The sequence below is a fragment of the Artemia franciscana genome, chromosome 16, assembly GCF_032884065.1.
Source record: "Artemia franciscana chromosome 16, ASM3288406v1, whole genome shotgun sequence".
NCBI classification, from domain to species: Eukaryota; Metazoa; Arthropoda; class Branchiopoda; order Anostraca; family Artemiidae; genus Artemia; species Artemia franciscana.
The window spans coordinates 8,408,791-8,431,122 of NC_088878.1; the positions used below are offsets into that span (position 1 = coordinate 8,408,791).

A 22,332-nucleotide genomic window follows, 5' to 3' on the forward strand; every position below is an offset into this window, starting at 1 on the left:
TATCTTCCTATTTAGAGCGTCAATTTTGATCCCTTTTAAGAAGTCTTTACTGGTTCTTGGCAATTCCTATGATTCCACCCTGGCTTGGTCTTCTGCGTAAGCCATCCCAACCGAGTGGATGTCACGCTGGACTTTTAATCCTATGTACTTCTTGACGATGGCTTGAGTCCTGGTTTTGCCTATCCTTGGACTTGGGGTGGGAGTCAATGGTGTGACTGCAAGTTTGGCCAACGTTAGCCTGGGAAGTTTACGGAAAAAAACCCGAGTGATATCTAAATTTCAGATACCATATTAGGGGGTTTAACGCCTGGTCTTTCTGCAACTACAAGTAAGCAGCCTGACTTATCTTGTCTGCTGCTTGTTATAACAATTTTTATGGTGCCAGATTGAAACATAGGACAAGGTATGCCACCGTTCCACCATTCACCTTGCTTTTCTCCCTTTTCAAAGGAACTTCCTTTTAAAGGAATTCTCACACTAGTTTTCATGGATGGCCTTTTGTTAGAGACCATTACAAATGGAGGTGCAGTGTCTCCCAAAGCTGTTTTCCAAGCATTCAGGATGTTCTTCAAGCATAGTGTAGGATGTATCGTCTTATAGGCAATCGAAATGCACAGTTTTTGGGCTTTGCAGGTGGCAGAAAAATAAAGATAGCTCCTCGTGGGGAAAATGGAGGATATGGTTGCAGAAACAGCCATTAATGTCGCATCAAAATCTCTCATTTATAGGTTATAAAGGTACTTGTTTGGTGCAATGACTCTCCTTTTCAAGCACGTCTTTAGTTCTTATGAAGTGATGCCAGTAGGGTTTTAGGAGCCTTTGGAAAAACTGTTCTGTGGTTACAATCTTATTGCATCTTGGTACCATATTAAAGACGCATAAATCCCTCTTTCTTAATGCAGAATGGTATTAAACCACTTCATTTAAAAAGAATAATTGTTTGCATCTCATGAATAAGCTTGATACTTTAATTTATTCTCAAATATTTAAGCATAACTTTATTGATAAACAAGTTAATAGACAAAAGAAACGATTTATAACTTATAACAATTTATGATAAACATAAACAACAGGTCAAATCCTTAAAATAAGGATATTGACACATTATTTGAACATTGACTACACTACCTCAATATAACCGTCTTTTAGTGGATTAAAATTGCCTATTTCAGAGAAGAAGAAGGGTAACAAGTGAATTAAAATTGAATAGTTGTGGGCATCAAGCCATTGCTAATTGTAGAAAAAGCCAAGACAGATAGTCTGATTGAGTAAGAGACAAATCTGGCATTAACCCCCCTCATTAGGATTGTATGAAAATTATGTTAGTTCATTTGTTAATAGATAAGTCTATTTATTATCCGTCCATGCGTCATTCCCTCGGGCAGAAGAACTAAGGTAGATAGGTAGATCTAAATGGTCGTACAATAAGAACAATCTAACTCTATACTCAATATAGGTTATTCCAGTCGGTTGCAATCGATTTTCATTACTGTCCTCCAACAAGAAATATTCTCTTTAAAAGAAAACGGTTTTCATTGGCTGTCAGTAATAGTTCTATGACAACCGATTTCAATGAGCTAAGATTTGTGTCCAGGTTTTGAGGAGATGGAGTCAATATTTAATTCATGGGACCCCGAATGCCCGTTGAAGCCTAAAATCTACAATTTTTGCTGTAATTTTCATAGAGATTGTCCAGTCAATGGGAAGGGATGAGACTTTATCCCCTAGCTACCTTAATGTTTAGGCAAATATTTAGAAAAAATATCAAGTATTGCTGATGATGTGATAAGGAGGGCTATTATTAATGAAGATTTTATGTGCAAAATGGCATATTTAGTTTTGGGGAGTGGTCGGGTATGTCTTCCTGTAATGAAGTTTACGTGAAGATCCCCACCGCTTGAACATAATACCTACAATTTTGTAGATAGAAGTTGATAGAAGTTATTTCTGATAGAAGTTGAATCTTTCCTTGGCAACTCGACTTCACAACAACCTGTATACAAAATATCTTCATACGGGAATACATTTCATTCGCTTTTAGTTTTGGCAGAAGCTAAAAAAAATTTGGCTCTCCAGCCGGCAAAAATGTATTGAAAATAAAGAAGAGCATCCTGGTTCTGCAAAAAAATGCGATATACCCTTTTACATAGGTATTCAAAGAAATGGTAATTTTTTTAGAGGAACACTTGAAGAATTTCGCTTTTAACATTTCATACCAGCTAAAACTCACATAGCGATGCCACTTGTTTGTTTTATTAGGCAAAATTTACCGTCTTTGGGCAAAACTTAGCTTAAGACACTATGTGACTCAAGAGAAGAAACAACATCGGTATTTCGCTTGTTAGAATTAACATTGTTCTCGGAAACTTTTGCGAAAGTGTTAAAAAATTTACTTTGTTTTTTTGTAAAAATAATATTCTAGGTCCAGGAATTGAGCCAATCACTGCCCTTTAATTCGTCTTAACTCGTCTGCTTTTTTAGAGTTTGACTCCCCACCCTCCCGGAAGAAACTTTTGTTTAAGTTGATTACACTGATTCTGGGGTACAATTGCTTACCTTCATTTTTGACGGAAAATTTGTTTTGAAATTAACATGTCCTTTTTTCTACTCATCGATTCAAATCGTGTCTAACGTTAACACTCATCTCTAAAAGGAATAATTGCTAAAAGCTAAATTGCTAAATATGTCCAGAAGTTGGTTTGAATGATTTTATACTGTCATTGGGTCTTGAATATTAATCAATCATAATGCAAATATTTGATTTACTACTTCTTAATTTGTATTCCTAAATCGTTCAAGTTAACTCTTAGATTTGAATCCGTCAGAAAATGATTAAGTACCTCAAAGAAATGATGATTTTAGTTAATTTCCTTTAGTAAAGAAATAGTATAGTTGAATATCTGAATATTGTTATTTAAAGTGGATGGTAGCCTAATGTAAGGTAATTGATGTTAAGTTTATAGGAATTTAAGATGATTGTTTGTTAGATTCTAAGCTTTGTATGTAGGCTTTAGCCCTCCCTGGGAAGCTGTAGCTTACAGCATGAGGGTTGGGCCTTGATGGATTCAAAAGTTATAGATAATGAGGGGATTCACCCTCTTCCCAAAAAGAAGTTACAAATTATAATAACTGCTTTCTCGTTTGGTAGTTGCTATGAAAAGGGACTTTGATCACTGACCCTTCCCCCCTTCCTCTAAAATAAATAGACTTTTTGCTACATCCGTGATTTTCTTCTTTAGGAACATGTCCCTTTCTTCCAATTAAATAAAAAAAACAAGTTTTTTTAACTGAAAGTAAGGAGCGACATTAAAACTTAAAACGCACAGAAATTACTTCGTATATGAAAGAGGCTGCTTCCTCATCAACGCCCCGCTCTTTACGCTAAAGTTTGACTCTTTCTCTCAATTCTTCTTTTTAAAACAGTAAAAAACTTTAGCGTAAAGAGCGGGGCGTTGATGAGGAAGCAGCCTCTTTCATATACGAAGTAATTTCTGTGCGTTTTAAGTTTTAATGTCGCTCCTTACTTTCAGTTAAAAAAACTTGTTTTTTTTATTTAATTTCTGAACGTTTTTGAATCAATGCATGTTTTGATTTTGGCTCTCCGCAGAGGAATAATCAAAACGAAATTTACATTTTTTTTTTTTTTGGCTTAATGGCTTTCTCATAATTTTGATCGAATGATTTTGAGAAAAAAAGAGCGGGGGACGAAACCTAGTTGCCCCCCGATTTTTTGGTTAATTAAAAAGGCAACTAGAACTTTTAATTTTTTACGAATCTTTTTATTGGTAAAAGATTTACGTAACTTATAAATTAGCTTACGTAAAGAACTTTTGTATTCTCATGTTTTTATTACATATATGAGGGGATTCGCCCCATCGTCAGTACCTCGCTCTTTACACAAAAGCTTAAATTTTATCCCAATTCATTAAGAATGACCCCCTGAATCACAAAAGCCGTAGAATAAGTAGTTGAAATTACTGAAAATACTTTAGCGTAAAGAGCGAGGTATTAGAAGGAGGTGAGCCCCTCATATGGGTAATAATTTCTGTTTGTTTTAAGTTTTATTGCTGTTCCTTACTTCCAGCTGAAAAAGCTTTTTCACTTTTATTTTTTAATTTTTTTTTTTTTTTTTTTTAATAATGCTAGTAGCCTATATCCTGCTCTCCCTTCATGGAAATTTTCTTCTCCCATTGCAAATTCTCTAAGGAAAGTTCCCCCAGCATATCTCCCTCTTCTCAACCCCTCCCCCAAACCAAAAAAATCCTCCTGAAAACGCCTGTATACTTCCCAATAACCATTACTATATGTAAGCACAGGTCAAAGTTTGTAACTTGTTGCCCCTCCCACGGGGACTGTGGGGGAGTAAGTCGTCCCCAAAGACATAGTTATAAGGTTTTTCGACTACGCTGAATAAAATGGCTATCTCAGAATTTTGATCCGTTGACTTTGGGAAAATAATTAGCGTGGGAGGGGGCCTAGTTGCCCTCCAATTTTTTTGGTCACTTAAAAAGGGCACTAGAACTTCTCATTTCCGTTAGAATGAGCCCTCTTGCAACATTCTAGGACAACTGGGTCGATACGATCACCCCTGGGAAAAAGAAAAAAAAAACAAAAAAACAAAAACACGCATCCGTGATCTGCCTTCTGGCAAAAAATGCAAAATTCCACATTTTTGTAGATAGGAGCTTGAAACTTCTACAGTAGGGTTCTCTGATACGCTGAATCTGATGGTGTGATTTTTGTTAAGATTCTATGACTTTTAGGGGGCGTTTCCCCCTATTTTCTAAAATAACGCAAATTTTCTCAGGCTCGTAACTTTTGATGGGTAAGACTAAACTTGATGAAACTTATATATTTAAAACCAGCATTAAAATGCGATTCTTTTGATGTAGCTATTGGTATCAAAATGCCATTTTTTAGAGTTTTGGTTACTATTGAGCCGGGTCGCTCCTTACTACAGTTCGTTACCACGAACTGTTTGATTGTCAAAACTTCGTATAATTTTTCATATTTTCTTGCATTTTTGGTATAATTCGCTTGTTCACGTGGAATTTTGGTGATAAATTGCCCCTCTAAAAAAATCTAGCCCCTGGACATGTACCTTTAAAATGACCTCACTATTAGGGTCTTGAACTTGACTAATGATCGCATGTATTGTGGGTCAAGGCTGAGGTTGGTTTGCGTCTGGAAACTCTGTGTGAAGAGGTGTCAGGTGTAGAGACGGTGTTTGTTAGAAAACTTATGGGGACAAAGCGTACTTTTTTGTGTCAAACGGTCACCTCGAACCAGTCAAGAGACTTTTTTATTGTTTTGTTTTAAGCTTGAGGGGGATAATGGTGAGCCTGTCCTCAACTGATGTCCATTTTTTTCTCATGTTGGCAAGACAGCTTTGCCTTGTCTGTTAGGAGTTCGTGCCAAAAATACACAAGAATGAGTTTAGGCAAATATATTTTGTAGAAGACCATCGTCTCGTTATTTCTCAAGAATTAACGAGTTCGGATCCATTACAGCCATCATCCCCAAAAATACCCGTTTAATAAAATGTCCTAAATAAAGGCTTTCGAGCTTTGGCAAAGGCAATCGTGCCAAAAGAAGCGCATCTGCTAGCGAGAGAAACTGAAAGCCTTTTGAAGACCAAAACCGTCAGTTTTTTCTGATAAGCAAATAAGATACTTCAAATGGACTTCACGGATTGATACAGTCTTTAATTCCATAAGAGTCCATGAAGTCCAATGAAGGAACAAAAACCTTTAGTTTTTTTTCTGATGAGCAAATAAGATACTTCGAATGGACTTCACGGATTGATACAGTCTTTAATTCCATAAGAGTCCATGAAGTCCATGAGTCCAATGAAGGAACCAAACCCTTCAGTTTTTGCTGATAAGCAAATAAGATCTTTCGAATAAACTTCACGGATTGATACAGTCTTTAATCAAACAGTTCGTGGTAACGACCTGTAGTAAGGAGCGACCAGGCTCAATAGTAACCGAAACTCTAAAAATGGAATTTTGATATCAATAGTTACATCAAAAGAATGCCATTTTAATGCTGATTTTAAATATATAAGTTTCATCAATATTAGTCGTACCCATCAAAAGTTACGAGACTGAGAAAATTTGCATCATTTTTAAAAATAGAGGAAAACACCCCCTAAAAGTCATACGATCTTAACGAAAATCACACCATCAGATTCGGCGTATCAGAGAACCTCATTATAGAAGTTTCAAGCCCCTATCTACAAAAATGTGGAATTTCGCATTTTTTGCCAGAAGACAAATCACGAATGCGTGTTTATTTGTTTTTTTGTATTGTTTTTTTTTCCCCAGGGGTGATCGTATCGACTCAGTGGTCCTAGAATGTTGCGAAATGGCTTATTCTAAGGGAAATGAAAAGTTCTAGTGCCCTTTTTAAGTGACCAAAAAATGGAGGGCAACTAGGCCACCTCCCACGCTCATTTTTTCCCAAAGTCACTGGATCAAAATTCTGAGATAGCCATTTTATTCACCATAGTCGAAAAAGCCAATAACTATCTCTTTGGGGACGACTTACTCCCCCGCAGTCCCCATGGGAGGGGCTGCAAGTTACAAACTTTGACCTATAGTAATGGTTACTAGGAAGTGTACAGACGTTTTCAGGGGGATTTTTTTGGGTTTGGGGGATATTTGAGGGGGGAGGGTTATCTTTCCATGGATGAACTTCTCATGGGGGAAGAGACTTTCAATGGAGGGGGCGCAGGATTTTCTAGCATTATTTTAAAAAAATGAAAAAATCAATATGAAAATTTTTTCTGCTTAAAGTGAGAAGCAGCATTAAAACTTAAAACGAACAGAAATTATTGCGCATATGAGGGGTTTACCTCCTCGTAATACCTCGCTCTTTACGCTAAAGTATTTTTAGTAATTTCAACTATTTATTCTACGGCCTTTGTGATTCATTGGTCATTCTTAAGGAATTGGGACAAAATTTAAGCTTTAATGTAAAGAGCGAGGTATCCACGAGGGGTGAGCCCCCTCATATACGCAATAAAACATACGAATATAGATGTTCGCTATGTATTTTAATTCGTAAATTACGTGTATTTTTTACTTATGATAACATTCGTAAAAAATTATAAGTTATAGTTACCTTTTTAAGTAATCAAAAAATTGGAGGGCAATAGGCCTCCTCCCTCGCTCCTTTTTTCTCAAAATCTTCCGGTTAAAACTATGAAAAAGCCATTTAGCCCCAAAAAATTAATATGCAAATTTCGTTTTAATTATTTATGTGCGAAGAGTCAAGATCAAACCATACATTAATTCAAAAAAGTCCAGAAATTAAACAAAAAAAATGAGTTTTTTTAAATAAAAGTAAGGAGCGACATTAAAACTTAAAACGAACAGATTTTACTCCGTATTTGAAAGGGGTTTTTCCTCCTCAACGCCCCGCTCTTTGCGCTAAAGTTTGACTCTTTCTCTTAATCTATTTTTAAAACAGTAAGAAACTTTAACGTAAAGAGCGGGGCGTTGAGGAGGAAAAGCTCCTTTCAAATACGGAGTAATTTCTGTTCGTTTTAAGTTTTAGTGTCGCTCTTTACTTTCATTTATAAAAACTCGTTTTATTTTGTTAATTCCATAAAAGCCTTTATCTCTGTTTGATTCATTCATGCATCATGAGTGAGGCTCCTTGACTACGAATGTCCTTGCGTTGGCCTCCAAGGTAGCTGAGATTGAATCTCTGGGGCAAAGAATTTCCATTTGATAAAAATACCACATTAACATCATTTTAATTTCCGTGGTTAAAACAGCGTTATCAGATCCCTTGTCTAAGATAGAGTAATTATAATAACAAATTTCTGCTGAAGGTTCAATTTTTTGAATGGAAGTGCACCGAAGGTGGAAATTTTCAGATCATCTTGCTTTGAAAGATGTGCCAATTTGAATAATTTCATTCAGAATCACATAAAACAAAGTTCTCAAATGGAGTGTTCGGCAACACTGGGTGAACTGGTGTTAGAAAGGACTATTGTCCGTTGTACACCCTAAATAACGAGACTTTAGAATGACGCAGACTCATAAAAAATGTAATTCTGACGAATTAATTGTTATCAATAGAAACCGTTGTGTCATTTTATCAGACTATAAATTCTACTTTTTCGCATAGATTAATTAACTGTATCAATGTCACAGTCAGATTTTAACATTGCACTTTTTTACATGAATTGTTGTCGTAAACAGAAGCGGATACCTCTGTGTGATATTAGTGCCAACCGAATTGTGTCAAGGAGTAACGCGTTTGAACTTTCAGGTATTTTTAAATTTTTCTTTCTTTACGTCTTTTGTCTATTAGTTGGAATCATTCGTTGTCAAATGTTTTTATTTTGAGGTTGTGTTATCTTTTTTTAGGCTTCCTGCGATTTATTTCAAATATGTTATGTATTTCGAATATGATATCAAATATTTGCCGTATATTGATATTTTCGCTTATATAATTATTAATTTTATATCCTTAAATTTGTTCTTTACTTTTAACACATGTTCATTTTTTTTTCATAATATACAAGGAAAAAGAAGTCAGCTGTAACAACTAGATTATTTTCTATAATGTTTTTTTTTACTTGTTTCGTATTTTATAGATTATAATTATAACTTAAATAAACCAAAAAAGCTACACTTTAAGTACCAAATTAAGAAAAAAAAAAAAGTAAATACCATATTTAAAAAAGACTAATTTTATCGCTGGGATTGCACAAAAGATTTTCGAAAAGATAATTGTTTAATATCCCTGCCTAGGAACAGCGAAAATTGTGCTTAAGGATATGCTAGCAACTTGATTTAAAAGAGATAAATCTTTCTTTAAATTTGTGTCGTTATTTTGTTTATAATAGAAAGAAATTTTTCATTTCGTCGCTGTCATACCTAAAGATTGTGTCATTTTTCCATTTCTGAGATAATTTCTCAAAAATGTTTTCTAAGCTGTTTTCAAGGGGATGATAAGCAAGGCAACATAAGTTTAATCTGACTTTAGTCATCCTGATCTACATTGCCCTGCTGCTACTCCTTTTGAGAACAGTTTAGCGGACGGTGCTTGGCACTTTTAGCTCTATGAAAATATCAGGTAAGACCTTTAGGTGCGATAGTAACGATTCGTCAAATTCCCTTTGCTTATTATACTTGTTAAATTTTTATGACACATAAAAAATGGTTGATTTATTTTCTACATAATATTTTCATTTTTTTTAATGGGAAAGTATACAGGCAAATTAATGCTTAAAGGTTCTAAAATTGCTGAGATTCTTCGCTGTAAAGTTGAAAATTTGTACTTTGTGATCCAATGCTAAAATCCAAGTTGGAAATTTGTATTTTTGATCCGTTACTACATCCAAGGGATCTTGAGTTCTTCCTGAGTGACCCGAAATATCAAAAATCTTTGTTTGGTATTGAAGACATTCCGTGCTTGACTATGAGTGTTACGTGGAGAATTTTGTGGGAAAATAGATTTTGTCTATAAAAAGTAACTTTTGAAATATGGGCTCTCAGAGGAAAGCGACCCAAAATTAAATATTTTAGCTTGTCTTTAGCAGGAGTTGAATTTTGCTTCGGACTAGATTAAAAAGACATATTCATGTATCTGATAATTTTGTTCATTTCTTTTTTGTATCTTGAGTTGTTGTTTTTTTATCGGTTTTCCCAGTTGCACAAATTGAATTTACAGCCAAAAATAGCTTATTATTATTCTCGATAAATACAAACTAATTGTATTGTTAAAGTCAATAACTAAACCTATTTGTCTCAAATTAAGTACCTTACATTTTTAAGTAGTAAATTTTTAAGAAAAAACAGAAAATTTTAGAAAAAAAACAGGTTTTGCATCATTAGATCGCTTCGACAAGACTAACTTTTCTTTGTCTGAATCTAGCTGTATTATGAGCTTAGATTATGATTAATAAATTGTCCAGGTGGAATGATGTGTCTAATTGAAAACAACTTTAGAGAGATTCAATTTCGATTAGGCGTTCCAGCCAGATTTCACATGACAACGTCGCTGGTCATTTTCCCTCAACAAAATTGACCTTTTTCTGTCAGGATTAACTTGACTGTTGGTTACATTAGCTTAAAGAAATAATTGAGAGGATAATTTGAAACATAAAACTAAACCAAACCACACAAACAAAAACTAAATAAGTCAGAAAATAAATAAACTTAGAAAAAAAAATCGAGACTAGACGTCATTAGACCTTAAACTTTATAACTTTTCATGGATTATATTCTCAAGATAGTAAGAATAAGTCAATAGTTCGTCAATAATATAATGAGTATTAATGAGAAATGAATTGTGGGTTCGTCGCGAGAGGTACATCGGACAAATTCGTATTTGAAACAACCAGTCCTTAATCATTATTGATTTTTCTTCCTAAAGAGACTCCGCAGAAACTAATTCTTCTATGATTGCTGAAACACCTGACCATTGATTGAAATAGGATAATGTTTACAAGTCACTGAAGAGTATTGACATCTAGCATGGTGGGGGTGGATATTTATCTCAAGTAAAACTTGAGAGATATATAATAATGGACTCGATCCTTTTTTGAAGGTTCCACTTATTGAGAATTTCTAGATTTCATAAGGATTATGGACCAAGTAGATAAAAATATTGTTTTGAGTGGAACCAATGTAGGTTATGTTTTTCTTCTTCCTTGGAGGTTCTGAAGATATTCCAAATAGCGATTTCTCCAGATGATAACCAAGTAAATAATATTTTTGAAATTTGACTACAACAAATGAAATTTAGCTATAATAATTATGAAATTTGAAAAAAAAAATGGACTTAACTCTTTTAGGCACTCAAAGTATTAAGTACTACAAGATTTTGTAAGCATTAAAGTGCCTGACAAAACTTGTGTTTTTTAGTGTGTTTTTTTACACAATAATTTTGGCTATAGGTTTTTCAACCTACCTGTGTAACGTTTTTGCTACTTACTTGTAAGACCTGATAACATAGTATATTGTCAAAAACAGTTATTTACTAAGGCAACGTACATCTTGCTGTGTAAGCCGAAAAAATTGCTCAATCACAAGGTTCACTTGTCTACCTTGAATTTATTGGTGAATCTTAGGTCTTGTCGAAATAAAATGGGATGAAAGTCTGAAGAAAGCTAGTAAATAATTTTTATTTGAGGTCACTGGGGTCCGTCTTTTTTTCCTATCCGTCATACTCTCCATAAGGACTTCCGAAGTAATTTTGAACTTTTTTACATTTCAATACTTTTCTTTTCGAAAGAAAGGGCAATAAGGTGCATTGGGATATTTTTTAATAATTTTTTTTGACAATTTCACTCTACTTTTTTTAAATATTCTGTTTTCACACAATATGTTCACATTAATGTTTCAAAACACTTTTGAAGTTAATAAGCATAGATCTTTGTTTTACTCAGATGTTAATGAGCTGTAACATTTCCATATTAAAATCTCCTATGAAGTTTCTTTTGTGTATTGGCCATTCGCATAACGTCTTTGTCCCTAGGGCTTCGTTTACCTCCCCACTGGCAAATTTTGTCGACTTTTTAACCGTTCTGATTAAAATATGTGTGTTGAGCTTTGTCCAATGCTATGTTGGGATACAGGGCACTAATGGGTGCTGTAGGAATATCAGGTTACCGTTTGATCAGTTTAGTCTAGCAGGAAGGGCACCAAGTCTCAGAATTTACTATTGGATGAGCAATTCCCCTGCCTGTAAGACCCTCTGTTCTACATGATGGATCATTGGATCAATTTCTTTGGCACTATTACCACAATTATTTTTTTTGCAAACTTGCTTGAAGCACAATCTTGTCTAAAAGTACAGTCATCTCCTATTTTGCATAAACCGGCTAAAATCATTTTTACACAATTAAGTATTTGACGCAAAGGGGCTTTCTTATTCATAACTTACAGTACTAACTTACAACCCCTACCCCTAAACTCTGGGGGATTTAGTCAACCACAAAGGCCTTGCTATATGATCTTTTGACTATTTTGAACAAATGTCTATCTTAAAAGTTTTATCGGATGTATTTCTTAAAAATACGACGTGGGGGTTGGCTGCCCCCCGATCACTTTGATTTTTAAAAAGGGCACTTGAACATCTGATTTCTAGTCTAATGAACTCCCTGCGGAGTTTATGACAGGTTACTGTTTGATCGGTTTAGTCTAGCAGGAAGGGCATTAAGTCTCAGAATTTACTATTGGATGAGCAATTCCCCTGCCCTGTAAGACCTGTTCTACATGATGGATCATTGGAAAAAGAACAAACAATGATTAGATATTACAATGGAAGACGAATCACTTATGTTGAGTTGACTGTGATAAAGTTTGACAACTTAAAACAACACAAAAAATGTCCAGCTTTTATTTTATTTGTTAATTATTATTATTGATTATTATACCGTTTTTTAGCTAGGCTAATAATACCGGAAGCATAAATATTTAAATATGGAGTATCTTACGTTATCAAACCTTGTATATCTCAAGAAAATGTTTTCAGGGCATAAAAAAAAGACAGGCTGTCATTGTAGAAAAGAAGTTGAATCTTTCTTTGGCAACTGGACTTGACAACAGCATGTATACAAAATGTCATCATACGGGAATATGTTTCGTTCGCTTTTATTTTTGGTCGAAGCTAGAAAAAAAAAGTGGTTCTCCGGCCGGAGCCCCCTAATTCTGCAAAAATATGCGATATACCTTTTTACATAGGTATTCAAAGAAATGGTATTTTTTTTTCTAGGAACACTTGAAGAATTTAGTTTTTAATCCTTCATACCAGCTGAAAGCTGAATCCTTCATACCAGCTGAAGTGTCTTAAGCAAAACTTTGCTTAAGACGCTGTGTGAGTAAAGAGCAGAAACAGCTTCGGTATATTGCTAGTTAGAATTAAGATTGTTCTCGGGAACTTTTGCAAAAGTGTTCGAAAATTTTCGTTGTTTTTTATGTAAAAAATTATATTTCTTAAAAATTGTATTCTAGGTCCAGGAATTGAGCCAATCACTGTTACCTGTACAACAAAAGAAGAACAAACCAAGTGGCTTGATCTCTTACAACAGCAGATTCGATTTGCTTCTAAATCAATGGCACTATTGCCAGTACCTCAAGTAAGCTGCCCCTATATTGGGCTAACTCGTTATATTCTAAACTTAGTTAAAGAAGAAAAGATTACTAGAAATTTGATACGAGCATTGTTTAAAGGGGAAGAAATGTTGGAAAGTATTTTTGACTGTGATCCCGTTCTACTGCGGAAGAATAGATTATTTCGCGCTGAATTTCATATATATCCTACATTTACTTTGCCACGCTCTGCTAGTTTGAATTCTGTTGCGTCAAGTGGATCGGTCAGCTCATACTGTAGTACGGTTTATGGAGACAGTATTGCCAGTTCAGATTTGAGAAGCTGGGAATCGAGTGATTCATTTTATCTTCCACCAGTTCCGGGGCATTTAAGTTTGTCGACCGATATGAAACCTTCAGACGTTGTTTTAAAGGCTTGTTCGTTGCCAAATCTATTCCTGCCAGAGTTCCAAAAATTGCCGATTTTTAGTCTAAAAGCCCCCAGATACGAGCCAAAAAGGCAATTTGAATGTTCGAATTCAGTCGATTCTGGGCTTGCTTTAACTTCAGTTTCCACTGACAACTTGCCGTGCTCAGTTCGAAATAAATCAGCCAAAACGCTTAACTCCATATCAAGAAAGACTATTATGCTTGATTCTAGTCCCAAAAAACCGTTATTGACAGTGAAAGAAGCCAGTGTGGAATCTGGAACGAGTGACATTGACCTGAATTTGAATGGCAAGGTGTATACAAGCTCCTTATACGCCCATTGGACCCTTAAAGTTGCTGTGAAAGGTAAAGCATGAGTAGTCCCGAATTGATTTAGACTCACTAACTGCTTGGTTTAACGTTGAAGTACTAAAATATATTTTCTCCTGTATATACACCTTGCCTTTCATGCGGATCATCCCCGTGGATCTTAATCATAGGTACTCTCGTAGGAACGTAATTAGGCAAAAGAGGGAAATGAGTGGGTGTAGAGAGTCAATTTTATACTTTGTGCAAACCTTGAGTATATAGAGATTGTGGGACCCTCCTCTTGTGGTGTTCCTGCACGTAATCATTCATTTAGAGGGTAAATTAGCATTTTGTAAGCCAATTTGATTAAAGCTAAAGTTTGAGAAAATCAGTGTAACAGCTTTTGACAGACTGTTTACTTGTGATTATTTTGTGATTTATTATGTTCGTGGCTCATTAAAACAAACATTTAAGACAATGCATACATATTTATTTTATTAGAACCAATTTAACTACGTTTATATCTAAGCTTTTCTATTCGCTTTTCTTTCATTTCCTTTTCTTAACCATCTTTTATTTGATTGACTCTTAACGTTGTATGCTCATGATTTTCTCTAATAGTAAGGTCTAATGCCAAACAATAAAAAAATGCATTTTTCCCTTGTTTAGAGGTCAAATAATCGTGCTAAAATGTAAGCACCCTGCTTTAAACACATTGATAAATGCAAAAAGAATAACAGATATTTTTCGACCATTAATGCCAAAATGCCATTTGATTGGTCCATTAATGCCAAAATGCCATTTGATTGGTCCATTAATGCTAAAATGCCATTTGATTGGTCCATTAATGCCAAAATGCCATTTGATTGGTCCATTAATGCCTAAATGCCATTTGATTGGTCCATTAATGCCAAAATGCCATTCGATTGGTCCATTAATGCCAAAATGCCATTTGATTGGTCCATTAATGCCAAAACCATTATACATCTTCTGCTTCAACTTCAATTTTATGAATATTTGAAGTTTTGAATGTTTGACTTTTGTTTAGTTCTTATTTCGTAAATTGAATTGATCCGGATTTATTTATGGTTTAAATATTAATAACAAATGACTAATTTCATGACAGGCGATTGGTAAGTAACATTTGAATGCAACTATCCAGAGATGACAAAGAAACATAATGAAAGCAAACCGACGGATTAGGTCAGTTGAAGACAAAAGGCTACTTTAGACTAGTCTTTGTGGCTCATAATCAACATGTAATTAAATTAAAAATAAAAAATGTAATCGCATAAAAAATGTATGCGGTAAAAGCAGCCATTTAAATATTACAAAAGGATATCAATAAAAAATTCCTTTTTTTTCAATATTGACCCACTTCAACTGATTTTCTTATGCTATTTGTTTCAAATAGTGAGGACAAAATCAATATCCAACCAATTATATTTTTTCAACTTCTTCTGTGTTTACAAATCAGCATTAAATACACTGCTCCTACAAATAGCAGTAGTAATGGTAGAATGGTAGTATTAGCATGGGGTGTCTGGTGGCTGAACAACTCTCGATAGCTCTTTTGAATCACATTAACTTGTTACATTTTACTTGTTACATTTTAGATGTAACTTGTTACATTTCACATTAACTTGTTACATTTTAGATGAACATGCACATGTTTTAGATAAAAAGGAGTTTTTTTTTCTGTTAAAGAATTTTATATGAACATTCTGTTGAAGTTTAAAGAGTCTCAGTTGATAAGATAAATTTTTTTAGGTATTACGATTCCTTTTCTTTTGTTTTAGAGCCAGCAGCCTCAAAGGATTGTATTACAGCGTGTTCCATCAAACCACCGATCCCTCCCAAGCCTACCACCCTCAAACCTGTCAAAAAGGTCCTCCGTAGTTCTACCTCCGAAAGAGGAACTCAGTGCCCAGTCATCGTCAAAGCCTCGAAAGTCGTTGATATTCAGCCCTCGTCCACCAATAAGAACAAATAAAGAATTGAGTATTTTGAGGCAGCAAGTAAAAAGAGGTATAACACTTCGACATTAAGGTCCCATTTCGATCGTTCGTAGGGGGGAGGGTGTGAGGGTCATTTATCTCAAAATCACATGATTTTTCTCCTTATTTTCCCAAAATATTTTTAAAATTTAGCTTTTTTGGCTCCACTCCCGAAATAAATTCCTAGTAAGTACCTTAGTCCCTTGCCTTTTTTTTCTTCTGCTTAGTTATTCATGCTTAGTTATTAGTTAAAACTGAAAAGTTAAGCATCGGAAATTCTATCATGCTGTGTTTATTTGGGTTACATTTAGCTCATGACAGTTGAAGTTTTCGTTATTAGTTTAAGTTTCCTTATCCGACTTGTCTGTGGTTTTTGCTGTAGTCGGAAGCAATCAATGATTCCTTCAAAGATTTTTTTTACGATTAGAGCTGATTCTTTCGAATTACTCAAGCCTGTGTAATTCTTCAGAGGTTTTTTGTTTGGGGCAGTATTGGGAGGCTTTAACCGTTTTTCCACCTCATGTGTGGTCTTATGTTCAACTTAGTTGATCCTTGTGATGAGTTGGAAGCATCTTGCACCTCATGTTTCGTCTTATGTTCAACTTAATTGATCCTTATGATGAGTTGGAAGCATCTTGCACCTCATGTATGGTCTTATGTTCAACTTAGTTGATCCTTGTGATGAGTTGGAAGCATCTTGCACTTCATGTTTCGTCTTATGTTCAACTTAGTTGATCCTTATGATGAGTTGGAAGCATCTTGCACCTCATGTTTCGTCTTATGTTCAACTTAATTGATCCTTATGATGAGTTGGAAGCATCTTGCACCTCATGTGTGGTCTTATGTTCAACTTAGTTGATCCTTGTGATGAGTTGGAAGCATCTTGCACCTCATGTGTGGTCTTATGTTCAACTTAGTTGATCCTTATGATGAGTTGGAAGCGTCTTGTTTCGAATGGAAGAATATTGTGCTTGTTTTATAATCTTGTCTCACATCCATATTTAGCAATTGGCATATATCAATCTGCAAAAACTAAGCTGCAAGCTCGTTCCATATATGGCTATATGTCTCAATGTTGGCGAACTGGTTAGAGCTTGAGCTGGTAAGTGCCAGTTAGTTGTTAATGCTGGCTCTACAGTAGGTATCAGCAGTGGAAAAATTGTTGGGGTGGATGAACTGGTTTGTCGTTAGAGTAACTGGCCCTGAGTGTGGATTTCTTTGTTCTTTTGAGACGTTATTATAGGTTTGTTTTTCTAGACATTAGTTAGTATTAATGTATCAACAATTTGTTGTTTGGCTGATAGAATCAACCTGTATTCATAGGTCTACAGCAGCTAATTACTTGTACTTGTTGCCGGGCACAAGCTTCATCAGCTCTTCCTTGTGCTTAGAAGTTGACAGATATTTTCTTGCCACTTGCACTATCTTCGATCATGGGGTGGTGGTCTTAACCTTGACAAGCTCCTCTGCTGCAGCTGTGATGAGCTGGCCAATATTGTCTGTATAGGGAACCTTGGTGACTAGGAGTCAAACAATTCCTGCTCTGAGTTCTAATGGTATAGGTGGGGTGATAAAACACAACCTTGCAAAACCATAAGTAAGTTTAACTGTGGTTTTCTTACGGGCTTTATATGTTCTTGAGGACTATGACAATTTTGTCGCAGGCATGGAAAAGGGGTCTTACAGTCAAATTTTTAGTCATAATAATTTAGTATAATCAAAACTTTCCTCTAGTCAGTTCGCAAATGTGTCCTTTGGATCTGCGTCTGTAAATAAATCAAAAAGAATATCACTGGTTTTTGTAAATTGTTTTAATTAAAGTTTTAACTGTCAGATTTCTTTTTTCTTTCTTTTTCGTTGATATTCGAAAAGAATATAAGTGCTATTAGGAAATTATCTTGATTAAAGTTTTAACTGTCAGATTTCTTTTTCTTCCCTATGATACTTTGATGACAAGATGAAGGTCTATATACTATAGTGTCTCAGGATATGCTGTAGGGCTTCCCTCTACTTTGGTCAAATGCTGCTCGAAAATCAATGAAAAGGTTAAAAGGTTTAAATAAAAGGTTTCTTTTTCTTTCTTTTTCGTTATTGTTTAAAAAGAATATTAATGGCATTAGTAAACTATCTTGATTACAGTTTTGACTGTCAGATTTCTTTTTCTTTCTTTTCCGTTGATATTCAAAAAGAATATCAATGACATTAGTAAATTATCTTGATTAAAGTTTTGACTGTCAGATTTCTTTTTCTTTCTTGTGATATTTTGATGACAAGATGAAGGTCTATATACTATAGTTTCTCAGAATATGCCATAGGGCTTCCCTCCTACTTTGGTCAAATGCTGCTCGAAAATCAATGAAAAGGTTACAAAGATCCTTTTTATGCTTTTGAAAGTGCCCCTTTAGTTGTTGAACAGAATTGAACAGGTCAATATTTAAATAACGTGGTCTAAAGCCTGCTTGAGATATCCCAGAATTGAAGCCTTGATTACTGGAATTCGCAATAGAAAGATTCGAGTCATTATTCTGGCTTGGTGGCTCATCAGACTGATAGTATATATCACGTTCCTTTCTTGTATATCTTAATGTATCGAAGATAGTGCTGGCTTGCTGCGTGACTATGGGTCATGTCCAGTTGACATAACCATCTGGTGCTGGCCAACGACGTAATTTGAGCCTATCTTGGTTAGCTCTGTACTAGTACTCTCTGGTTGTCGAGATTTCTCTTGTTTGAGGAGTCATATCGGTGGCTTTGTTTCTTATCTTGGCGGGAGGAGTGGGCACTCGTAATGACTAATCGGAAATGCTTTTGGAATGGTCGAAAGTTTGGCTTGGGGTATTTTGAAGGCGCTGTGTGATACTTTTTCGAAAATTTACATCCCGAACCCTCGGCCAGAATAATTTTTATTGACTGGCTCAGTTTGTGTTTCCTTATTTTATGTTGTTCCCGTGATGTTTATTATTTTTTCCTATTTATCTATATGCGTTATTTCCACTTTTTTTTAGCTTAAAGAAATAATTTGAAATCGGAACTTTAGTATCAAAATTATTTTGGTCTTATCTTGTACACCTGAGGATATCTGCCTTTTACCAACAACTACTTCATAAAAATAATAAAAGGAATAGCCTGTTTTTTTTTTTTTTTTGCCTTACATTAAATCCTCCAGTACTTCTGGAGGCATATAGGATTTCATTGAGTAGCCAGTCTCAGAGCATTTTCTTTTGTTTTCCTCCATGACAACTGTCTTCCGACTGCCAGTGGAGGAGCATCTTAAGAAGTCTATGATCTGCCTTGTCGAGGGTATGTCCAAACTAATTTTTCGACTCCTCTGTGAAATTTTTGTTCTACGAAATACCGTCTTTAAAATTACCGCGGAAGAGTTTTATTGCTATATTAAATTTTAATATTCCTTAGATTTTAATATGTTATATTAGATTTTAGACTGAATATTCCTCTCGTTGTTCAAATTTTATTTTGAGGTCGTTGATGTTGTTTTCATATTTGTTTAGTGTTGCTTTAAGAATGGAATCTTTTCTTATAGATAAATCATGTACGATGTTGAAGAGTTGTTTTATTCCTCCTCTTAAACTTTCATTTGCAATATTTGTCTTTTATCGTGATAGGGTTATGTAATACTTTTGGATCTCACATTCTATTTTCCTCCTCAGATGTGTGTAGATTTTTTTTGGCTGATTGGGTCAGCTTTCATGTTGAAGAGACATATCTGGTTATACAGCTTGATTGTCTCTTCGGTTATTCCTGGATGTTCGCTTTCTATTTTATGTATCCTGAACGACTTTCTTCGCCTCTCCAAGGCTGCAGATGGGGTGTTTTCGGTCAATTTGTCAAGTTCATCAGGAGTTGCAAGAGCAGCAGAGATTCCTAGAATAACTTGGATTTCCTGACAAACTGAAGGTAGAGGGGCACCTTTTGTTTTGTTTTTTTCTTGTGGGGGGGGGGATGAAAAATCTCTTTTTATTTTGTTTTTGTTTTTTTAAGAAGTGCTTTTAAACTTAGCTTGAATTTGAGCATGAGGAGTGTGTAGCCCATTTCAGAACCTAGACCAGGGAATGGAGCCTTAAAGGTCAATGAGGTTCTCCAACATCTGAATTTCAACGCATTACCAATCATATTTCCAGTCTTTCCGCCGAATGATCTCCAAGATGCATTTTATAGTTCGTTTCCTAAGGGTGCTATAAGGCATACGTAGTCTGTTCTCGACAAGCATGGATTATTTTCTCACCTTTTATGTTTAAACAGTTGTGAACGGTAGCGTTGAAGTGAATCATAATAATGTACGTCTTTTTTTTTTTCTTTTTCTTTTTTTTTTTTTTTTTTTTTTTTGCTTTGATCGGTGAGATTTTGCAGCTTAAGTCAGTACTGGCTGCTTGCCTCTTCAGTTTGGACGTAGTCAGAAGTGTTAACCTGGATGATAGCAATGCTAATAAAAGATCCCATAAGTCAGACGGTGTCAAATATTTCTTATGTGGTGGAAGGGGGGGGGTAAAGTGATCACACCCTTTTTTGCTGGTGAGACTGTGAAGCCAATGTCCTTACATGTATCTTATTAGTGCTCCTGAGAGAAAGAAAATGGATCTGAATTTGATTTTTTTTTTTTTTTAGGCAGGTATTCCTACAGAAGCTGACTATAATCCACGTGTTTTGATTTCTTCTATCTCTAACACTTTAATATTTTCCCAGTGTAACTGGGGTTTGAAGGATCAGTGTTTGAATGTTGAGGACATTTCCATACATATCCGGTTTGTAGTTCCCTCAGCCATTCCTAGGTTCACCCATGTCTTTTTTGTGTCCTTGGTCTCTCTATACGTCGCAACAAATCTAACATTTTTCAAATTTTCTTATTTTAATAACATTTGAAAGGTAATCTTAAACTCAACTAAATATTACTTATTTGGAATCAGTATAAAACTTTTTTTTAATGTATTTATTTTTTAAATTCTATTTTCTCAGACTTCTGGCTATTCTTTACACACTGCTGAGGTCCACTCTTTACTCGTCACTCATTATCATGAACGGTTTGGCTAGGTAACCGCAGTCGCGACCACTATAAGTCAGTGCTTTATCTGTATGAAATAAAACGTTGTAGATAGAATTTGTTTCTCAAAATTTACATTTACGATCCATTTTTGTTCGTTCATTTACTAAAACAGAACGCAGTAAGCCCCATCCTTGTCTAAAAAAATGCTGTATGTGTTGGTATACGGCATGCAGGAGACATTCGGTGGCTAAAAATATAGACAGAATTGCCGGTGCTATATCATAAATGTGTAAATTATTCGTGCTACGGCTACGCAGTAAATATATATCAACACTAAAATCACCCATAATGGTAGACTCACAGTATTTACGCGACAATATATCAAGACGTTCCTGTATTCCTGTGTTAAGATTTTAGTATATTTTTGCGCTTCCACTTGGAGGATTATAACACACAACAAATTATTGGCTCATGGTTAACCTCAATTTCTACCGCTAAAATTTCAAGCAGTACCCCTACTTCAAAATGTTCCACTTCAATGATAATTTCAACAGGTATTGATGACTTAACAAAAAGTCCAAGTCCTCCTTGCTTATTATTCTGGCGGTTCTTACACACCTATAACCGGGAAGACGAATTAGGAAAAAAATCATTGAGATCAAGCGGACTATTCTGAAGAGAATCAAAGCCCTGAATCCCCTTCCGGCGAGTTAAACTAATTTTAATTAAACTCAGCGTGCCAAACATCCTGGGTGGGAGTCTGGAGCAGTAAGTGGAGAAAATAGTTGATATGATTGATATATCATCAACGACTCGCTATCAATATCATACTGTATTCAAAGAAGAAAAAACGTAGAAGTCAAACAAAAAAGAAATAAATATTGATAAAAAGAAACATAACATAGTACATAGTAATGATATTGTAAAAAAGAACATAGTAAAGAAAAAAAGAGATAAATGCACTGAAAATAAACACGAGAAAGGACCTGCGAGGCCTCCGCAAGTGAGGCATTCTGCATCTTAACTCAAATGCTGCGGTATTTAACAAATAGAGATGTTACTATGCACATTCTTATCAACTTACTGAAACTAACTTATCAAATATACTATACATCGCTCAATATCAATACTGACCAAAGCATCACGCTTGTTATTCTTTGCCTGGAGCCTTAAATCAGCCCCAATCTGTTACAGACGAAGGAACTTAAAAATTTTTGAGTCATTGATTGTTTTTATTTTTCTTTAGAAGTTCAGCTGTTATTTCATTCAAAACGGGGGGTATCAGTACATATTCTCATTCCTGATCCTTTCAGTTTCCCCAAATATTTTAAAATGGTCCGTGCATCACGCTCTGACGCAAGCGACACTGTAACTGGGGGAGCTTGTTTTCTAGCAGACGACGGGTGCCTAGAACCAATGTTGGGTTTGGGGTTGGCCTTGTATGACCGAGAAAGTACGATATTCTCCAATACCAAAAGTTTATTTTCAATTATATCTTTGATTTTTCTTTCGAGAGTCTCCTGGCCGCTCATTTTCAAGACCG

The 22,332-nt window shown here is 35.1% G+C and overlaps 1 protein-coding gene across 3 annotated transcripts in view; it reads left to right on the forward strand.

Moving 5' to 3' along the window:
- LOC136037011 (rho guanine nucleotide exchange factor 7-like) overlaps window positions 1–22,332 on the forward strand; it is a 74,886-nt gene that overhangs the window by 39,964 nt on the left and 12,590 nt on the right. For 2 of the 3 annotated variants that reach the window (XM_065719425.1, XM_065719426.1), the window contains exons 7-9: window positions 8,214–8,283; window positions 12,978–13,102; window positions 15,593–15,821. In XM_065719425.1, the coding sequence (XP_065575497.1) occupies window positions 8,214–8,283; window positions 12,978–13,102; window positions 15,593–15,821 (424 nt within the window). Of the gene's footprint in view, window positions 1–8,213; window positions 8,284–12,977; window positions 13,851–15,592; window positions 15,822–22,332 lie in introns of all 3 variants that reach the window. The other variant, XR_010619850.1, reaches the window with a different exon arrangement.